Source organism: Bos grunniens, chromosome 10, assembly GCF_055505025.1.
Source record: "Bos grunniens cultivar Pamir isolate PY7600 chromosome 10, Bosgru_T2T1.0, whole genome shotgun sequence".
NCBI classification, from domain to species: Eukaryota; Metazoa; Chordata; class Mammalia; order Artiodactyla; family Bovidae; genus Bos; species Bos grunniens.
The window spans coordinates 23,123,891-23,143,208 of record NC_141174.1 but is presented as its reverse complement, the minus strand read 5'-3'; the positions used below and the strand labels follow the sequence as shown (position 1 = coordinate 23,143,208).

Genomic DNA, 19,318 nt, shown 5'->3' with positions numbered 1-19,318 from the left:
TCTTGGGAGACTTAACATATAGAATGGCAGAGTAAGGCACTCAGGCAACTTGCATCTCCTCAAAAATGACAAGAACATTGATTAAAACTGTCAAAATCAACTTTTTCAGAACTCTGGAAATTACTGGAGGCTTGGAAAATCTGGCAAATTTTCACTCAAGAAAGCCAGGTGAATCTCAGTAAGAACAGCAAGATTTGTGGCCTTAAACTTTTACAAGTTCCACCGTTCTCTCCCCAGTTGTGTAGTAATCTTGAAAGCCAACCATCTCACAACTACAGTAGCATTGTATTGCAGCTTGGAAAGGTTTGGAGGTCCCTATAGCCCCACGCAAGAGAACTGTCACTATTTGACCTGACTCAGAGCTTGGTCTGTGTGAATAGCCCTACCCTACAGGCTGGTGGCAATTGTTTACATCATGGCTGCCTAAGGTCTTGTTACCTGGTAGAGCTCACAAGAGGCTGACCAAAATATTTTAAAGAAAAAAATTGGGTGATGAGGTATCCATAAGGAGTTTTGTAAAGGTCCTACGTATACCAGGCTAGAATGCCATACACCTTGCTCATGGCCAAGAAGAACCCAAGAAGACCTTTAAGCTGTCACTTCTGGCTGACCTTGAGGCTCTGTGTGAACAGGAAGTGAACATTAAGACAAAGCTTTAAATTCCTTGAATGCATGCCCCAACACACACACGACACACACATACACACAGCTTGGGAGACTTACTGATCCAGGTTATTTAGGGAAATCTGTTCAATCAAATTCAGTTCAATCGTTAATCACTAAGTGACTTCATTTACAAGGCATCCTCAATAAAATTATAGGCTGGCTTCCAATCAGAAACTCTGGAGGTCAGAAGGCAACAGAATGATGTATTCAAATTGCTGTCAATCCACAATTGTATATCCAGCAAAACTGTCCCTCAAAATTGAAGAAATTAAAACACTCTCAGAAATACAGAATCTTAGAATTTGTCACTAGTACACCAAGCCTACAAGAAATACTAAAAGCAGTTCTTCAAGTTGAAATGAAAAGACTCTAGAGGGTAACTGGAATCCATATGCAAAAGTAAAGAGCACCGGTAAAGGTAAATACATAAGTAAATATAGAAGTATGAATGTGGAAGGTGTTTGTTATTTTTTTCTCAAATATGATTTGAAAGACAACTGCATAAAACCATAAATCTAAAGTTGTGTTGGTGGACTTCTAATGTATCAATATGTAATTTGCATAAGAGTAGTTGTGCAAAGGAGGAAAAGAGAATGGAGCTATAATGGAGCAATTTTTTGGTAAACAATATAAGTTAGCATCAGTCTAAACTAGATTGTTTTAAGTTAAAACATTAATAGCAACTTCCAGGGCAACCTATAAGAAAATAACTCAAAGTAGATAGTAAAAGAAACAAGAGAATTAAAATGGTAAACTAGAAAAATACCTAACATAGAGACATCAGTAATAGAAAAATAGAGGAACATAAACCACAAGATATACAGAAAAACACATAGCAAAATGGCAGACATATATCCTGTCTTATCAATGATCACATTAAAAGTAAATGGACTCAACACATCAATCAAAAGGCAGAGATTGGCTGATAGAGTCAAAACAAACAAACCCCACCCCCATGATCCAACTATATGTTGCCTCCAATAGATACACTTTAAAGTCAGACACAAATCAGTTGAAAGTAAAAGAATGGAAATTATATACCGTAGTATTGCAGAGTACATCATGAGAAACGCTGGACTGGAAGAAACACAAGCTGGAATCAAGATTGCCAGGAGAAATATCAATAACCTCAGATATGCAGATGACACCACCCTTATGGCAGAAAGTGAAGAGGAACTCAAAAGCCTCTTGATGAAAGTGAAAGTGGAGAGTGAAAAAGTTGGCTTAAAGCTCAACATTCAGAAAACGAAGATCATGGCATCCAGTCCCACCACTTCATGGGAAATAGATGGGGAAACAGTGGAAACAGTGTCCAACTTTATTTTTCTGGGCTCCCAAATCACTGCAGATGGTGACTGCAGCCATGAAATTAAAAGACGCTTACTCCTTGGAAGGAAAGTTATGACCAACCTAGATAGCATATTCAAAAGCAGAGACATTACTTTGCCAACAAAGGTCCGTCTAGTCAAGGCTATGGTTTTTCCTGTGGTCATGTATGGATGTGAGAGTTGGACTGTGAAGAAGGCTGAGCGCAGAAGAATTGATGCTTTTGAACTGTGGTGTTGGAGAAGACTCTTGAGAGTCCCTTGGACTGCAAGGAGATCCAGCCAGTCCATTCTGAAGGAGATCAGCCCTGGGATTTCTTTGAAAGGAATGATGCTAAAGCTGAAGCTCCAGTACTTTGGCCACCTCATGCAAAGAGTTGACTCATTGGAACAGACTCTGATGCTGGGAGGGATTGGGGGCAGGAGGAGAAGGGGACGACAGAGGATGAGATGGCTGGACGGCATCACTGACTTGATGGATATGAGTCTCAGTGAACTCCGGGAGTTGGTGATGGACAGGGAGGCCTGGCGTGCTGCGATTCATGGGGTCGCAGAGTCGGACATGACTGAGCGACTGATCTGATCTGATTGTGATTTAGAAGATATATATAGATATAGACATATATTTGGTCATTCAGATAACCAAAATATATTTCTCCAAAATATATATATTTATGCTGCTGCTGCTAAGTCGCTTCAGTCGTGTCTGACTCTGTGTGACCCCATAGACGGCAGCCCCCTGGCTCCCCCGTCCCTGGGATTCTCCAGGCAAGAACACTAGAGTGGGTTGCCATTTCCTTCTCCAATGCAGGAAAGTGAAAAGTGAAAGTGAAGTCGCTCAGTCGTGTCCAACTCTTAGCGATCCCATGGACTGCAGCCCACCAGGCTCCTCCATCCATGGGATTCTCCAGGCAAGAGTGCTAGAGTGGGGTGCCATTGCCTTTAGTTTTTATTCGTAGTTCCTAACTCACAGGTTCCAAAACCCTTGGAATTTTCTGAGTGATAAGAACAACAGGAGCATCATTTGTTGCAATATTTTCTCTCTTCAGTTCAGTTCAGTTCAGTTCAGTCGCTTAGTCGTGTCCGACTCTTTGCGACCCCATGAATCACACACAGCATGCCAGGCCTCCCTGTCCATCACCAACTCCTGGAGTTCACCCAAACTCATGTCCATTGAGTCAGTGATGCCATCCAGCCATCTCATCCTCTGTCTTCCCCTTCTTCTCCTGCCCCCAATCCCTCCCAGCATCAGGGTCTTTTCCAATGAGTCAACTCTTCGCATGAGGTGGCCAAAGTATTGGAGTTTCAGCTTCAGCAGTTTTTGAAAATGCTTCAGAGCCATCACAGTGAAATGGGTTACTTGTTACTTATAACAAGCTGTTTCCACCACAATGGGGTTCATGTAATGAAGTTGACTTTTGTATAGCACCTAAGGATGGGTGCTAGTTGCCAGGAGAACCAATCATGAAAAGAGAGTGGGAACTTCCAGTCTCACCCCCTGATTTCCGGGGAGGGCAGAGGGGCTAGAGATAGTCAACCAGCAGTGGACAATGAGTTAATCAATTATGCCTGTGTAATTCAGCCTCCATAAAAACTCAAAAAGAGAGGTGTTTAGAGAGCTTCCACACTGGGGAACCAGAACACTCTCCTATGCCACCATGCTGGGCTCCAAGCTCCACTAAGACAGAAGCTCCTTTGTTTGGGACTTCACCCTATGTATCCCTTCTTCTGCTTGTTGATCTAAATTAATAATAATAAAAGGAAATTTGGGGGATTCTCAAATGTGTACAAATTAAACACACACTCACATACTTCTAAATGAGCAACAAGTCAATAAATAACAAGGGAAATTAGAAAATACTTTGAGAAAATGAAAACAAAAATATACCAAAACTTATGAGATGCCGCTAAAGCCGTGCTTGGAGGGAAATATATAACTTATATACCTGAATTAAGAATTTTATTGTATGGACTTCCCTGGTGGCTCAGTGATATAGAAACTGCCTGCCAATGCAGACGACACGGGTTTGGTCCCTGGGCAAGGAAGATCCCACATGCCAAGGAACACCTAAGCCCATGTACCAGAACTATTGAGCCTGTGCTCTAGAGCCCAGGCGCCACAATTACTGAAGCCCGCACACCGTAGAGCCTGTGCTACGCAGGCAACAAGAGGTATCACTGCAATGAGAAACCCTCGCACTGCAATTAGAGAGTAGTCCCCACTCACAACTAAAGGAAAGCCAGCACAGCAGTGAAGACCCAGCAGAGCCAAAAGTAAACAGATAAATAAAATTATTAAAAAGAATTTCATTATATGCATATTCACCTCAATAAAGCTGATATTTAATATAGAAATAATGACCCATATTCTTTGACTATACAAATTTGCATGCTACCATACAGGAGTAGACACTAAATTCTCTCTAATTTTAGTATAAGTTGGAAAAAATCACTAATACTTTCAAACCACATATAAAGTGCACTGGAAAGAAACAAAAGAACCCTAACATGATTTTTAAAATATATGGACAAAAAACTAAGCTTATAATTAATTATATGCATGCTGAAGTATTTAGGGGAAAGTGCATGATGTTTGCAATTTACTTTAAAATGCAACAACATAAAGCTAAGATGGGTTGTTGTATAGATAAGTAATAAAAACAAGTATTATAAAATGTTAGTGGTAGAATCTACTTGTTAGGTTTATGGGTATTCACTATAAAATTTTTTAAATTTTGCTGCATGTTTGAAATTTTTCATAATAAAATGATAGGAAAAATAATAAACTCAAAATACCACTCTGACCTGAACTATTATGATTGCATAATTTACTAAGTTAATAGCCTATTGATCTGAAGAAATTAATGTTTTCTTTAAGGAGCAAGTTATTTTAGTTTATAAACTTTGGGAACCTAACGTATTATATAAACATTTTTAAACAATCGCCTCACCCAGAGAGATGTTATGAAAGAGCATAATGATACTCTGGGCGGGAATAAGATCTTGTAGCCTCAGGGCCAAACTTTCTAGGAGAATCTTCCCAGGGTCTAGAATTATATGTCATAAGGGATTCAGATCAACTTTAGATTTCTGCCCCCAGTTTCTGTCAGAAAAGTTGTGAAATAGGCCACATGTAGATAAATTAATAAGTTCATGCCTGCTCAAATACAGTGCCTTTTTCCACCTTGTCATTTTCCAGCACAGTATTACTACTACAGATCTTGCTTCCCTATTTTGAGAAGGCAGTTTAGACACCATTCACTTCTTTCTCTACTCTCCCCTCATAATCTTACAAAGCTGTTGGTACTGAGGCTTCTGTGTTCCATGGAGAGTGGTTTTCCAAGTGATGAAGCAGGTTCTAATCAATATACAATCCAGATATGTACTGGGACCTGGATCTCTGCCACCTTTCCCTCCAGCTCTCTTAACACAATGACTAGGGAATTCCTTTGAGGATCACTGAGTATGCTTCAAGCCACCCTGTTCCTGTGGCCTCCTTCCAGCCACAAGATCTTCCTGTCTGGAGCATTTCCGGCCCTTCTGTCCCTTGGCTTGGAGAGTTCAGCTCAACCTGGGGAAAGGACAGAAGACTCGAGGTTATCAAAAGCCTGTTGAATTATCTGATGCAAGACTGGCTGGCTTGTTTGCCTCCCTGGCTCTCTTCCTGGGCTTCAAAGCAGCTGAGAAAACAACCTTTTTCTAAGTCTTGGACAAGGAGGAAAATCTCAGGCATGAAGGATTTCTGTCGCAGACATTTGGCACAGCTAGAGGAAAGGTTTGGTTAGCTTGCAAAAGGTTTTATTAGCCTAGACATGCAGGCGAAATGAGATAATGGGGTCCCTGTTGAAGGACATTTTAGAATCAATGGGTTTGCTCCCTTCCTTCTCAGCAGGTCCCTTGTGTACAGATGTAAATATTAGAAGTGTTTAACGAGGACACCGCCGGTGAGTTCAACTACCGCACAATCCTGCTGATCATGGGGGAGACTGAGATAGGGTTAAAAAATTAGCAAGCTAGAAATCTGTGGATGGATGCAAAGTCCTATTTCTGAGCTATCCAACTCAACCGTTTCTCACCCCAGCTTTCTTAGCTGAACACATTACAATGTCTTTGGTCCCTGCATTTTGTGGATGGAAAGAAAGGGATAGAAAGAAAGCCAGGCCTACCACCTGCCCCTGCAGGAAGAAACTGTGCTTACACTTTCCTTCTGCCAGCTCATTTTACTCTGCCCTTTGCCCCTGACCAATATGAGATTTGGGGTAATGGGTGGGAAAGGGAAGGAAATAAAAGAGAGGAAGGATTCATTAGCAGTGTTAAAGGAAGCCTGCCTGGCACAGGAGTCAGAGAAGAGAAAGTGAAAGAATTGGTGCCAGCTAACCCTCAGCACATGGCTGCCTATTCATGTCTGCTTCCCTGGGCCACAAAGGCAAAACTCACTTTTTCCTAAAGTCAGGGCTCTTTTGCAGAAACTCATATACCCTGCCAGGACCAGAATTCTATAAAAGCAGCCTCCAAGAGAGCCTGTACCTAAGGTTCCTGATGTCTTTGTGCTGTCTTGTCCACACTGACCTTCCTGGCCACCCATAGAGGAGAAGGGTAGGCCGGGTTGCTCCGGAGGAGGGTCACACCTGTACTTTAAAGGGACACAAGTACTATCTCTAGAAGGTGTCACCATCCTGGAGGATGCTTGAGGTTCCTATGTCCAGCACTTTCTGTTCTGTGGCTCCTTTTCCACTTTCTGAGCCTCTTGGAAGTGGGATCAAGCCAGGAAAAACATGTGATGCTATAGCAAGCTGAAACCAAAGACTTGACTGTGGTTCTGCCCAAGCCAAGTCTTGGCAATGATTGACGGGGCAGCCTGCACTTTTCTATGTGACATAGTCTAAGTCCCCCAACTTTGGGGATGGGTTGCCAGATAAGCCTCAAAATAGGTATGAGTCAGAGCTTCAGAGAGTCACCATTTTTTTATATTTTATAATTGAGTTTCCGTTATGCATACAACATCATACTGGAGGTTGCTAGGACTAGAAGCAGCAATGATGATGATGTCCTTTGCCTTCAAACACATGGTAATAAATTCAAGGGGCATTAACTATAAAATGGTGGAGAAAACAGTGAGTGCTATTAGAGAGGTTATAGATACAGTGTGATAGATTTGAGAGACGTTACCTCAGGCTAGAGAAATTGGCATGAGCTTTCTGGAAGAGGTAGCATTTTTACAGCATTCCAAGAGGAGGTAGGATTTGGACATTGAGACAGGAAGGACAAAAGGAAGATTATTAGTGTGGAAGCTTGTGAGCCTCTTAGTCAACCTGCATGGATGCCCTTCTTTGTCTTGAACTGTGCAGAATCCATGCTGGAAAGCAAATGCCTTTATTTGTTGTTACGTATTCTGCCTCCTTGATGTCTTATCCCTTGGATGTGGATTTATCTATGCATGACAGATTAGAGGTTACCATCATGCTGGTTGAAAGTACAGACTATAGAACTGGTTGGCTTGGGCCAGAATCTTGTCTTCAGCACTTATAAGCTGTCTGCCTCAGAGGGCTATTGTGAGGAATAACATCTATTGGTTGTTTGCATCATCATTACTGTGGGACCCTTGGAAGGTCCTCCAGCCCACCCCAAACCATAAGACTTTCCACCATTTTTAGGTCTATTACTCTCTTCTGACAGTCTTACATTAAAATGCAAAATGTAAAGTTTCCTTAGCACTAGAAGGTTTAAACCAGCTCTGCTTTAGAGCAAAAGAGAATCAGCTGATAACTTATTTGCTTAGAGCAAAATAGGCACCTGAGTGGAGAGATATAAAAGGAGGAGAAGAGATTCTGTACAGGGAGGCCAGTGAGCTCCAGGAGCCAACTTCTCCCCCCATGTTTTATTTAGAGTACCCAGGCTTCTGGGGTTTCACTTGTACACTGAGAGAAACCTTCACACATATACTATGGGGATAATGTGAGGAACAGTGAAGAAAATGTCCATCTGTCATTTTCAGAGACCACACATGCAAAGCACTGAACTGGGCTCTATGAAATGGAAGAGTATGGGATCAAAGGCAATGCCCTTGATCTTTGCAATCCCACTGAGAATTCAGAACATATTTCTAGGAAATAAATTGACGTAGAAATGTATAGCAGTCTTTTTTTTTTTTTGTCATCATAATGGTGAAAGTGATGATATTCCAGTTGAGATATTTCAAATCCTGGAAGATGATGCTGTGAAAGTGCTGCACTCAATACACCAGCAAATTTGGAAAACTCAGCAGTGGCCACAGGACTGGAAAAGGTCAGTTTTCATTCCAATCCCAAAGGAAGGCAATGCCAAAGAATGCTCAAACTACTGCACAGTTGCACTCATCTCACACGCTAGTAAAGGAATGCTCAAAATTCTCCAAGCCAGGCTTCTGCAACACGTGAACTGTGAACTTCCTGATGTTCAAGCTGGATTTAGAAAAGGCAGAGGAACCAGAGATCAAATTGCCAACATCCTCTGGATCATCGAAAAAGCAAGAGAGTTCAGAAAAACATCTATTTCTGCTTTATTGACTATGTCAAAGCCTTTGACTGTGTGGATCACAATAAACTGTGGAAAATTCTGAAAGAGATGGTAATACCAGACCACCTGATCTGCCTCTTAAGAAATCTATATGCAGGTCAGGTGTTGGAGAAGCAACAGTTAGAACTGGACATGGAACAACAGACTGGTTCCAAATTGGGAAAGGAGTACATCACGGCTGTATATTGTCACCATGCTTATTTAACTTATATGCAGGGTGTATCATGAGAAATGCTGGGCTGGATGAAGCACAAGCTGGAATCAAGATTGCTGGGAGAGATATCAATTACCTCAGATATGCAGATGATACCACCCTTATGGCAAAAAGTAAAGAAGAACTAAAGAGCCTCTTGATGAAAGTGAAAGAGGAGAGTGAAAAAGTTGGCTTAAAGCTCAACATTCAGAAAACTAAGATCATGGCATCTGGTCCTGTCACTTCATGGCAAATAGATGGGGAAACAGTGGCTGATTTTATTTTTGGGGCTCCAAAATCACTGCAGATGGTGATTGCAGCCATGAAATTAAAAGATGTGTAATCCTTGGAAGGAAAGTATGACCAACCTAGACAGTATATTAAAAAGCAGAGACATTACTTTGCCAACAAAGTCCATCTAGTCAAGGCTATGGTTTTTCCAGTAGTCATGTATAGATGTGAGAGTTGGACTATAAAGAAAGCTGAGCACAGAAGAATTGATGCTTTTGGACTGTGGTGTTGGAGAAGACTCTTGAGAGTCCCTTGGACTGCAAGGAGGTCCAACCAGTCCATCCTAAAGGAGATCAGTTTTGAGTGTTCATTGGAAGGACTGATGTTGAAGCTGAAACTCCAATACTTTGGCCACCTGACGTGAAGAGCTGACTCATTTGAAAAGACTCTGACGCTGGGAAAGATTGAGGGCAAGAGAAGAAGGGGACAATAGAGGATGAGATGGTTAGATAGCATCACCGACTCGATGGACCTGAGTTTGGGTAAACGCCGGGAGATGGTGATGGACAGGGAGGCCTGGCTTGCTGTGGTCCATGGGGTCACAAAGAATTGGACATGATTGAGCAACTGAACTGAACTGAACTGAATGGTGAAAGTTTAATTATTTGTCAACTCTATGATTGTGTCTGCTTTCTCTTTAAAAAAATTTTTTTTGTATTTTAGTACAATTGTTAAAGATACTTTCCATTTACAGTTACAACAAAATACTGGCCATATTCTCCATGTTGTACAATACATCCTCAAGCCTAGCTTACCCCTAACAGTTTATACCTCTTTTCCACCCACCCCATGAACTCCCCTCACCCCCACCACAGGTCACCACTGGCTTGTTCTTCATATGTGTGAGTTTCAGATGGCAGTCTTTTAAAAAGTACAAATTCTCACAATAGATAGGATTGTGGCTCACAGTACCACACACCTGTCTTGTGGAGTTCCAGAGTTTTCAGAGCCGCACATGTCTGTACTCATTCTTACCCAACTATATATTTCCGTGAACCCTTAGAAAATTCTAAAACCAACTTCACATATTACACACAGGGTTGAGTGGGATAAAAACTTTTCACGAAAGTCCTGGATTCTATTAAGCTGCAGGGCTTATGTATTGAAGAATCCAGGAGGGCACTCGAAAACAGCACAAGTCAGACAATGTTTAGAACACCCCAGCTGTATAGGTTGACTGACCTTCTGAAACAGCAGCCTGAGTTATCGGCTAGGGAGGGTTGTTTGCTTTATAAGAGGATTATTTATTGTTTGAAAGGCACAAGGGCATGGGGTGCTCATTGAAGTCTAAAAGAGGGAAAAGTCAATATGTGTTCACAAGGACAATGTGGCAAACATCACTTTTTTCCTGAAATCTGTTAAGCTAAAAAGCTAATTTACACTTCTTCACTCTGCCACATAACACTAGAGAATCTTCAGGTCAGAAAACTCACGTTAAAAGCAATATGCATTTACCTTTACCCCAGGCCTCTTACCAGCGTGTTTGCTTTGAAGTGTTTATGGTCATAGGTTGGTTTGGGTATCTAACCACCCTGATGGAGTTCTCCTCCCGTTGTTCTCTTGTCAGTTTCCCTGTAGAAATTTGGGCTCCAGTCCAAACATATTTCATCCACCATGGCTGAATGAGCAGAGTAGCACCTTGTTCTAGATACTCTGTCTCCATTAATACAACCTGAGATCACACTGCTGCTGCTGCTGCTGCTAAGTCGCTTCAGTCGTGCCCGACTCTGTGTGACCCCATAGACGGCAGCCCACCAGGCTCCCCTGTCCCTTGGATTCTCCAGGCAAGAACACTGGAGTGGGTTGCCATTTCCTTCTCCAATGCATGAAAATGAAAAGTGAAAGTGAAGTCGCTCAGTTGTGTCCGACTCTAGCAACCCCATGGACTGCAGCCTACCAGGCTTCTCTGTCCATGGGATTTTCCAAGCAAAAGTACTGGAGTGGGGTGCACTAGATTTTTGCAAACCACATCTCCCAGCTGACTGGTACTGAACTGTAGTGAACTAACACGTAATTCATTTTCTGAATGTTAAATCTCATCTTCCCCGTTCTGAAACCAGAACAAATTAGTCCCCTGTTCTTAAGGGCAAGGCTTTACATGTATTTCAATAAAATTGTGTCCTAAAGATTCATAGGGTTTGTCCCAACATTCTAACCAAATTGAGGTTTGTTTTCATATAATGGCTGTCTAATATATTAACTGTTCCTCTAAATTTGGTGTCTCCTGTTGCCGTATCCAGCGTCTCATCAGTGGGTTTAATTACATGATTCATGAGTCCAAATGTCACTTTTAGGGTGAGATCTTCTCTTAACTCCCTCTTTTAATCCAATACGTTTCCTATACTCTTTCTCTGCTTTTTTTCTCCATAGCATATATAATCATCTAATATGCGAAATATTTCACTACATATTCATTTTGTTTATTATCTTTTGCCTCCTTTAGAATGTATCTCCTAGGGTAGCAATTTTTTTCAGTTCTATTCCCTGTTGTATGGATGTGGTTGAATACAGCAGTGTGTGCATCCAGGTCAGTAAGTACGTTGAATATGATAGGACTGAGGATAGAATGCAGTACCTTCTACTAGAGGTTGTTACCCCATACGATTGTTACTAAACTTTTGGATACTTTCAGATCCATTTCATGGTATTAGCATCCAGTCCACCTTGTCTTCACTTTATCCAGAAGGCTACTGAGAATTTGTTACCTTTTTTTTGCTGAAAATCTGATAGTTTATGCTGGTGGTAGCCCTCTGAGCTATCAATCTGGAAGTTCTTTCCCCAAAAAGGAAGAGGGATTCATCTGACGTAACTGATCACTTCCTCTTTCCAACTGCATACAATCATCCTTTTGATAGCTCATTTTAAACCCTGTCCAACCCTTGATTTCCTGGAAAGGAGGTACTTCCAAGTGTGAGAACCTTCCATGTGAGGTCCTTCTGGCTCGAGCTCTGGGCTTGTTCACAGAATGGGCACATGCTTCCTGGAAGAGGAAGTCATCAGATGATGGTGGGTACACCACTGAGCTGAAAGGCTTAGGTTCAGGTGGCATTTATTGTGTTGCATTGGAATATCATATCCTTTTTCTGATTCGAAGATTCTGTGGTCTATAAAATAAATTTTCAAAAATATAGTATAATAGTTTATTGAATACTGTTTATTTACACCCTTCTGGCTTTTCATGTCCAATTTTTCATGCGGGTAATGAAGATCTGAGGTTTGGTATATGTTTATTTATATTGATTTTTGATCTAAAGGCTTTTTATTTCTCTTTTTATTTCAATTCTCCATTCCTCTTTTCCCTTTCTTCCTGACACACCTGTGGTTTAAGTGTCTCCTCATCCCTGAATTATTACAGTAGCTCCCTATCTGACTCCAGGACTCCTGTCTCTTGCTTCTCCACCTCAGACTCTTCAGTCAGGCTAATTTCCTGAACCCAGCTGTTCAAAATGTGGTCTATGGACCACAGCATCAGCATCTCCTAGGAGCTCGCTAGAAAGGCAGATACTCAAGCCCCACTCAAAACCTAGTGAATCAAAATCTACGTGTCAGGACCTGCAGGTGATTCATACCAACATTAAAGCTTGAGAAGCACTGTCCTCTGTTCTGCCATTCCCCTATCAAGGAGCACCCATACATGCACGTTGAACCGTCCCTACGTCATCTCTGTCAGAAATGATCCACTTTAATTATCAGGTGAGAAGTTTTTGACATAAAGATGTAAGTGTCCGCCTATACCATCTACTCATTTGTTCTGAGAATGAGCGCTGGTTTATCTAGATAACTTCAGAGCAGTTATCAAAATTGAGATTCAACTTGAATTGAATCCTTCAGGTAAAAACCAAGTATATTGCTTTTTGGTAAGTGAAAGTTAAGGGGAACTTGGGAATCATATGTAGTGAGTTGGTTGGAAATATTCAAACTGAGGTTTTTAGTTTGACACAGGTGTTTTTAAAGGTAATTTATTTTAGTTTTATTTATTTATTTTTGGCTCTGCTGAGTGTTCACTGCTGCACGGGCTTTTCTCTAGTTGAGGCAAGCAGAGGCTACGCTTCATTGCAGTCCCCAGGCTTCTCCCTGCGGTGGCTTCTCTTGTGCAGCACAGGCTCTAGTGTGCAAGGGCTTCAGTAGTTGTGGCTCCCGTACTCTCAAGTACAGGCTCAGTAGTTGTGGCTCATGGACTTAGTTACTCTGCAGCATGTGGGATATTCCTGGACCAGGGATCAAACCCATGTCCCCTGCACTGGCAGGCAGATTCCACCAGGAAAGCCCAACACAGGCATGTTTTATACTTAATCTTCAACATTATCTCATTTAGGTGGGTGTTGTTATCTCCATTTTACCTACAAGGAAACTGAGGCTCAAAAAGGTGAAGTTGTCCAGAGCCAAAGTATTGGGTACGTTTCAGGCTATACCATAGGCATCCGAAATACAATGGTTCGCACAAGTGGCTCTGTACTGAGCTGGACAGGTGACCAGGTGGGAGGCTTTGCTGATTTATGAGGTCACCCAGCTTCCTTCCCACATGTTGCTTCATCATCCCCCAGGATGTGGTTGAAGCTGGGTCTGGCCCTTGGGAAGAGGGAAAGGGAAAGTGAAGAGCCCATACTTTTCTTATAATCCAGAAGTTCTACCTGTCACTTTTGTCATCTTCTGTCAGTCAAAGCTTAGCCACATCAGCACACCTAGCTGCAAACAAGGCGTAAAAATGTTGAAACCTGGGGAGTTGTTAACTCTAAGGAAGAAAGGATGTGGCTACTAGGGGGAGACTACACAGCCATCAGTTGACTTGCCATAGGCATCAAGTTGATTAGTGGAGGAACCTTGATTCAAACTCCATGCCTACAACCTGTGATCTTTCTACCATTCTGTTCCACCCTTTCTCACAGTTGACAGTGAATGTTTGTTGAATTGTTGTAGATTGAGATAGTACAGGTGTAAGCCTTTGGTTATTTGAAATTATTTCTTCCTTCTCCCCTCTCTCCCTGATTACTTAAGTGGCTCTGTGCCAAACTATCACTATTTTTTGATGATGTTTATTTGCAAAACAGGAAACAGATCGTCATCTTCCTTCAGGAGAAATACAATAATAAAACATAATCCACCAGTTCTTAGAGGTTCTGTGGAATCATATGCAGTGTGTTAAAGGGTTAAATAATAGTAATCTTTTAACCATCAAATGACCATCCCTTTTAAAGTAGGTATCCTCATAGTAGAGTGCCATCATGCAGAATATTTTTGATACTTTGTGTTGGTTGGTGTGTCAACCAACTGTCACCGCAGTAATGCTTTGTGACAACTTCAAAATCACAGAGGTGTGCATACAGTCATAATCATTTAACCCATGTGTATGTAGATCTCCTGGGGATCAGCTATTTAGATTGGACCTAACTGGCCAGGTCTACGTCAGGTGTCTCTCTTCCTCCTTCTGAGACAGCAGATTAGCTTGAACATATTTTTATCTGGCAGTAGCAGAAGCATAAAAAGAACAAGTGAAGTTTTGTTAGGCTTCTTGAGGCCTAAGCTAAGAACTGGCACAACCTATTAGTCAATGCAAGTCATGTGGCCAAACCTATGGTCAAGGATCATGGGAAATACTCTATACCTCCAGGAGGAGGGAAGGTAGTCACGTGGCTAAGGATGTGACTATAGACTTAGTGAAGGGTTGGGGGCCAACCAGGCAACCTGCCATGGCTCTGCCTTTAGCAAGTTATTTTGAATATTTGCAGTGATGTTAAATCTTTATCTTTTAGGGGTAGATTTGAATTTTTTAATAAAATAGCTAAATTTATGAATATAGTTAAAGGCTCAGGCTAAATGATCTTTGGGCGGAAAGGTAGCTATTTAAGCATGTGAGATAATAATGAAACTTGTATCTAAAACTGGCTCAAGAATATGGCCTTCATTGATAGAATAGTTGGAATTGATGTACAGCCTACCAAGGTGGTCAGTTGTTTGAAGGAATAACACTCATTTGGTTCTAAAATAATTTCAAAGTAAACAAACCTCATAGTTTGTGGTCACATGTTACCACTTTGCTTCAGAGTGGGAAGAGGAGTGAACAGAGGCTCGTCTCTATTTCCTTTGACTAATCCTGAGCAAATATGCTTTCTGTGCAGGTTCTCATTGCCAAGTCCCCTCTGGCACCCTTCACCGCCTTTGTCTACACCATCGAGAAGGAAGGCCTGGTTCTTCAAGGTAAGATCTTCGGACGAAGCCATTTCTTTCATCTAATTATACTCAGCACTGCCCATTGTGGGTGATAATTACTGCTTTGCTCCTGATGGAAGCTCCTTCGGGACAGAATCAAAGGCCAAGAAGAACTAGCCGGTGATGTTGATCCTGATAAGATAAAAGAGGTTGGCAATTGTGGCAAGAATTTGACAGAGATCAGGGAGAATTACAGAGTTCCCTAACAGAGTCGGACAACCCAAGAATGAGGGACAAGTCGAGCAGGCTAGGAACTGCAACTCCTCCAGTCCTCTTTGCAGATCCCACAGGGGAAGGGACCCAGCCCTGCCTCAGAGCCTTCTCACTTAACTGGGAAAAACCATCTGGGCTGGCAGCCTGTGGGGCACTTTGTCATGGCTCCATGAGCACCACTTCCTCGGCCTCCGTCTGGTTACTCTATTTCCTCCCCCTGTACTCAAGTCCCGACTAGGGACCAGGCCTTGCAGACCTGCACTTTGTGACATGGGCCTGAGTTCTGACTCACGGAAGAGCCCCTCAAGGCCACAAGCTGGAACTAATTCAACAAACAGGGGAGAAAGCGGATTGAGAGGCATCATTCCTTGATGTAGGATCAGGGTGGTTAGGAAAGGTGTCGTTTGATGGCAGGTCTGCAGAAAACAATGAAGAGGAGGGGTTAAATTCAAACCCCATTGAACTTAGCCTGGAGGGTCAGATGTCCCACACTGCTTTGTAGATTAAGAAGGGTCCCCATAAAAGTGCTCAGAGTACACATCTGTCCCCCACTGTTGGGCTGGAGACGTCACCCAGAGATGCTTGGCACATGTCTGCTCAGAACCTCCGAGGAGCATATTGTCTTTGCTGTCTGTGGGAGGAATATCTGCCCTTTAGGATTTTATAAGCTGAATGTTTTCCCCAAGTTAGGGGAAGGGTGAGATAGGGTGAGCCCTTACAGTATCCCCATGGAGACACCTTGCATTATAAAGCTCTAGCAGGACTTCTAGGCAGGTGGCTGGACAGTGCTTCTGACTGAGGAACAGGCTTCAGCCCTCCCTTTCCTTGCCTTCTAAAGCATCCACTTCTTAATGGATCCAGAAAGCAGCGTGTTTGTTTGGTGTAGCTGAGCTCCACAGCAGGGACCCGGGTCCAGGGAAATTTGGAGTAAGAACTCCTGACCTTTGGCTCTTAGCCTTTGACTTATGCTATCCAAGTTCCTTGGTAAATATTTTTTTTTTACAATTGCAAATATTGTTTTCTGACAAAGAAGCAGAGATTTTAAGACCAGATTAAGCAAAGCAAACAGCAGGCCTCTTTGTTACGGACTCTCTAAGGGTGTATAAGTAATAAGCAATCAAAGAGCTGGACTTGGGTTTACCCTGTGCGGTATGCCCTTCGGCTTTTCATATTTAGAGCCTTGCTTTAAAAGATTAGAACTCCAGCAAATAGCAAATTTAGACGAAGATTTCAAGATGTTCTATGCAAGATTATAAGGTAATTTCAGAAGGGAAAGAGCCCATTCTGCCCAGATAGTTTGTAGGAGAGCCTTGATATGGTGCCTATATCTTGATCACTGGGCATTTTGGTAAACAACAGTCGAAAGCCTGGTCTTAATTGGATAACTTTGGGATAATATTGTGGAAGCGAGATTCACAGAGTTGCCTCTCTGACTCTCATTGCTAAGATCATGATTTTGACGGGAAAGAGGAAGTTGTTTAGGGAAAGTAGAAGCTGAAACCACAGTAAATTGGTAGGGGTTAGAAAGCTTCAAAGAAAGACTATTAGAAATAGTTGGAAAAGGAGAGAAAGTGGATTACTAAAGGAGGCTGGCCTGGAACAGGGTGTCCAGGAAATAGAAACATTCAGGAAAGTGTCTGATGATGCAAGAATCCCAACCAGTAAATAAAAATGTCTGGGAGACCTCAGAGCCTCACCTGTTTGCTTTTGAAGCCACACCTTCCTCTCTGAGGTTTTTTGGAGGCAGCAGGAACCTTCTGCCCCTATCAGCAGTGCCATTTCATGTAAACCTCTGGGCATTCCCTCCCCTCTAACTATGTGCTCCCAAGGCTTTAAGTAAACAAAAAGGAGCTCTGATCCTCAGAAAAATGGGGGCCCCTCCTGTATTAGACCCACCTTGGATTTCCGTTCCAGTTCTGGTATGTTCTTGAGAAAATCTCTCAAATCCTAGTTTTGTCAGCTTGAAAAAGACAATGTTGACCTTGACTCAGTGCTCTGCAAACTGTTTTGTGACTCATTGGTGGGTCATGAAATAAAATTAAGGAATCACAACCAGCATTGGGGGGAAAAAAAAAAGAGAGAATAGAAAATAACAGATTATATCACATATGTTGTACTGCTTTGTGAAATATTTCCTGTGTGATTGCGTGTGCATGTACCTGCATTATGAATTTATGTACAGAGGTTGCAGTGCAAAATGTTTTTCTTCATTGCATTGTAGTTATCAGCCTGGCTGATCTCTAAAGGCCTTCCCAATTCACCTTTATCTGATTCTCTGAGGAGATGATGTACTTATCATTCACTGAGCTCAGTAGAGTTGTACCCTTGAGATCTCCACAACCTGGAAAGTAAAAGCTTACTTTCCCCCCAGTTTTAACAGATGACTGAGCTAAAACACACCTGCACCATTTCCCAGGTTTAAAGCAAAGAAAGCTTTGATCCCTGGGTGATAACCTTGGAAATGTCTCAGAAGTCAAGGCCAAGAAGCTTTTCTTGTGAGAGGTTGTTCTGGCATGATAGTCCTGAAGTGGCATGCAGGTTGGCACCCACAGCTGTGGGGAGGTGGGGGCACGTACAGTCCTTGTCTGAGGGACATAGAGACAGAGAGGGGAAGGGCTGGAAGAGTGAGGGCAGTTCCTGGGTTACCAACTAAAGAAGAGCCAGCGGCTGTGGCTCCACTTTCCGTCTTTGTAATGGAGCCAGCCTGGGGTGGCAGGAAAAAACCAATCCAAATAGGCTAGCCTGGCTTTTGGCGGGGGTGAGGGTGGGGGTGAGGGACAGAGCTATTAGTGAATCTGGGAATGATCGCTGGGTGCCTTTTATCCCCTTAGCAAGCCCCGAGATTCCTACCAGCCTGCTAACCAGGAGGTTTTATAATACCTGAAGAGCTCCTGAGTACAGAAGCAGAGGGAGGGAGAGAATAAAAGGTGAGGCCCACATTGGATTTACCGGCTCCACAGGCCACGCCCCACCCCAGTTCTCAAGGATTAGGATGCTGAGAACAAGCCAGCCACCGGGGGCCTTTCAGCCTTCCCGCCCTTTTGTTCACAGGGATGGGAGGGACAATAAAACGGCAGGCTGGGGAGACTGAGGGGCTTGGTTAGAGATTTCTCAGGCTGCTTTTTGAAACACTTGAAGGAGCCGGTCCATGCTATTGTTGTAGTAAAATAGAAAGCGGAACTATTCTCCTTTCGCAAGGAAAAAAGAAAGAAAGAAAGAAACCCCCCCACCCCCCACCCCAGCATCTTCAGGAGGCTGCTGGGCTCAGGCTGTTACCATGGTAATACTGCCTTGTTCACATCTTCTTTGTCTCCCACTGGTCCAGGATCCTGGCCTCTCCTGGTTGAGCTCAAGACTCTGCAAATACTTGGGCCCCTGGACCCTGGAAACATTTGGGCCCCCAAGGAGAGGGATCTCAGAGCCCCCAACTTCTTGATGGTTCAGACTCTGAGAGGGACCAGGTCCCAGCAGAGGAAGAGTTCAGCTGTTTTGTGCTACTCAACTGGGAAAGGTGGAAGGGGGTCAAGAAAGATCCTATTAATCCATTTTCCCTTTTGTTCCCAGAGTTCACCGTGAAGTCCCAGTGCCCACTGAATGGGAAAGCTTAGAGGTTTGACTAGCCCAGAGTGAGGCCCAGTGGTGCCAGGACCTAGTGGAGAGGAGAGGGAAAAGCGAGACTTGGCTTTGGGAATTGGCTTGCATGGAGTGGGTCCACAGAACCGAGTGGCTGCGGATGGGAAGGGAGTGTTGACTCTGAAATCCAACTTGATCCACATCTATTCTGGTCATGTCCTCTGCTTCCCCAGTAAGCCCCAAATGTTGTGCCACCCAGAGCACAGCCGGGGCCCCTGGACCTCTGTGTCAAGGC

The 19,318-nt window shown here is 43.0% G+C and overlaps 1 protein-coding gene across 11 annotated transcripts in view; it reads left to right on the top strand.

Annotated features, from left to right (window-relative positions):
* Positions 1–19,318, top strand: part of RAD51B (RAD51 paralog B) — a 738,822-nt gene that overhangs the window by 595,204 nt on the left and 124,300 nt on the right. For 9 of the 11 annotated variants that reach the window (XR_015134112.1, XR_015134116.1, XR_015134113.1 and 6 more), the window contains one exon: positions 15,147–15,225. Coding sequence is in view for 7 of the 11 variants with exons in the window: in XM_086320092.1 (XP_086176218.1) it covers positions 15,147–15,225 (79 nt within the window). In the remaining 4 variants the exon portion in view is untranslated. Of the gene's footprint in view, positions 1–15,146; positions 15,226–18,281; positions 18,689–19,318 lie in introns of those variants that run through there. The other 2 variants (XM_086320093.1, XR_015134121.1) reach the window with 2 other exon arrangements.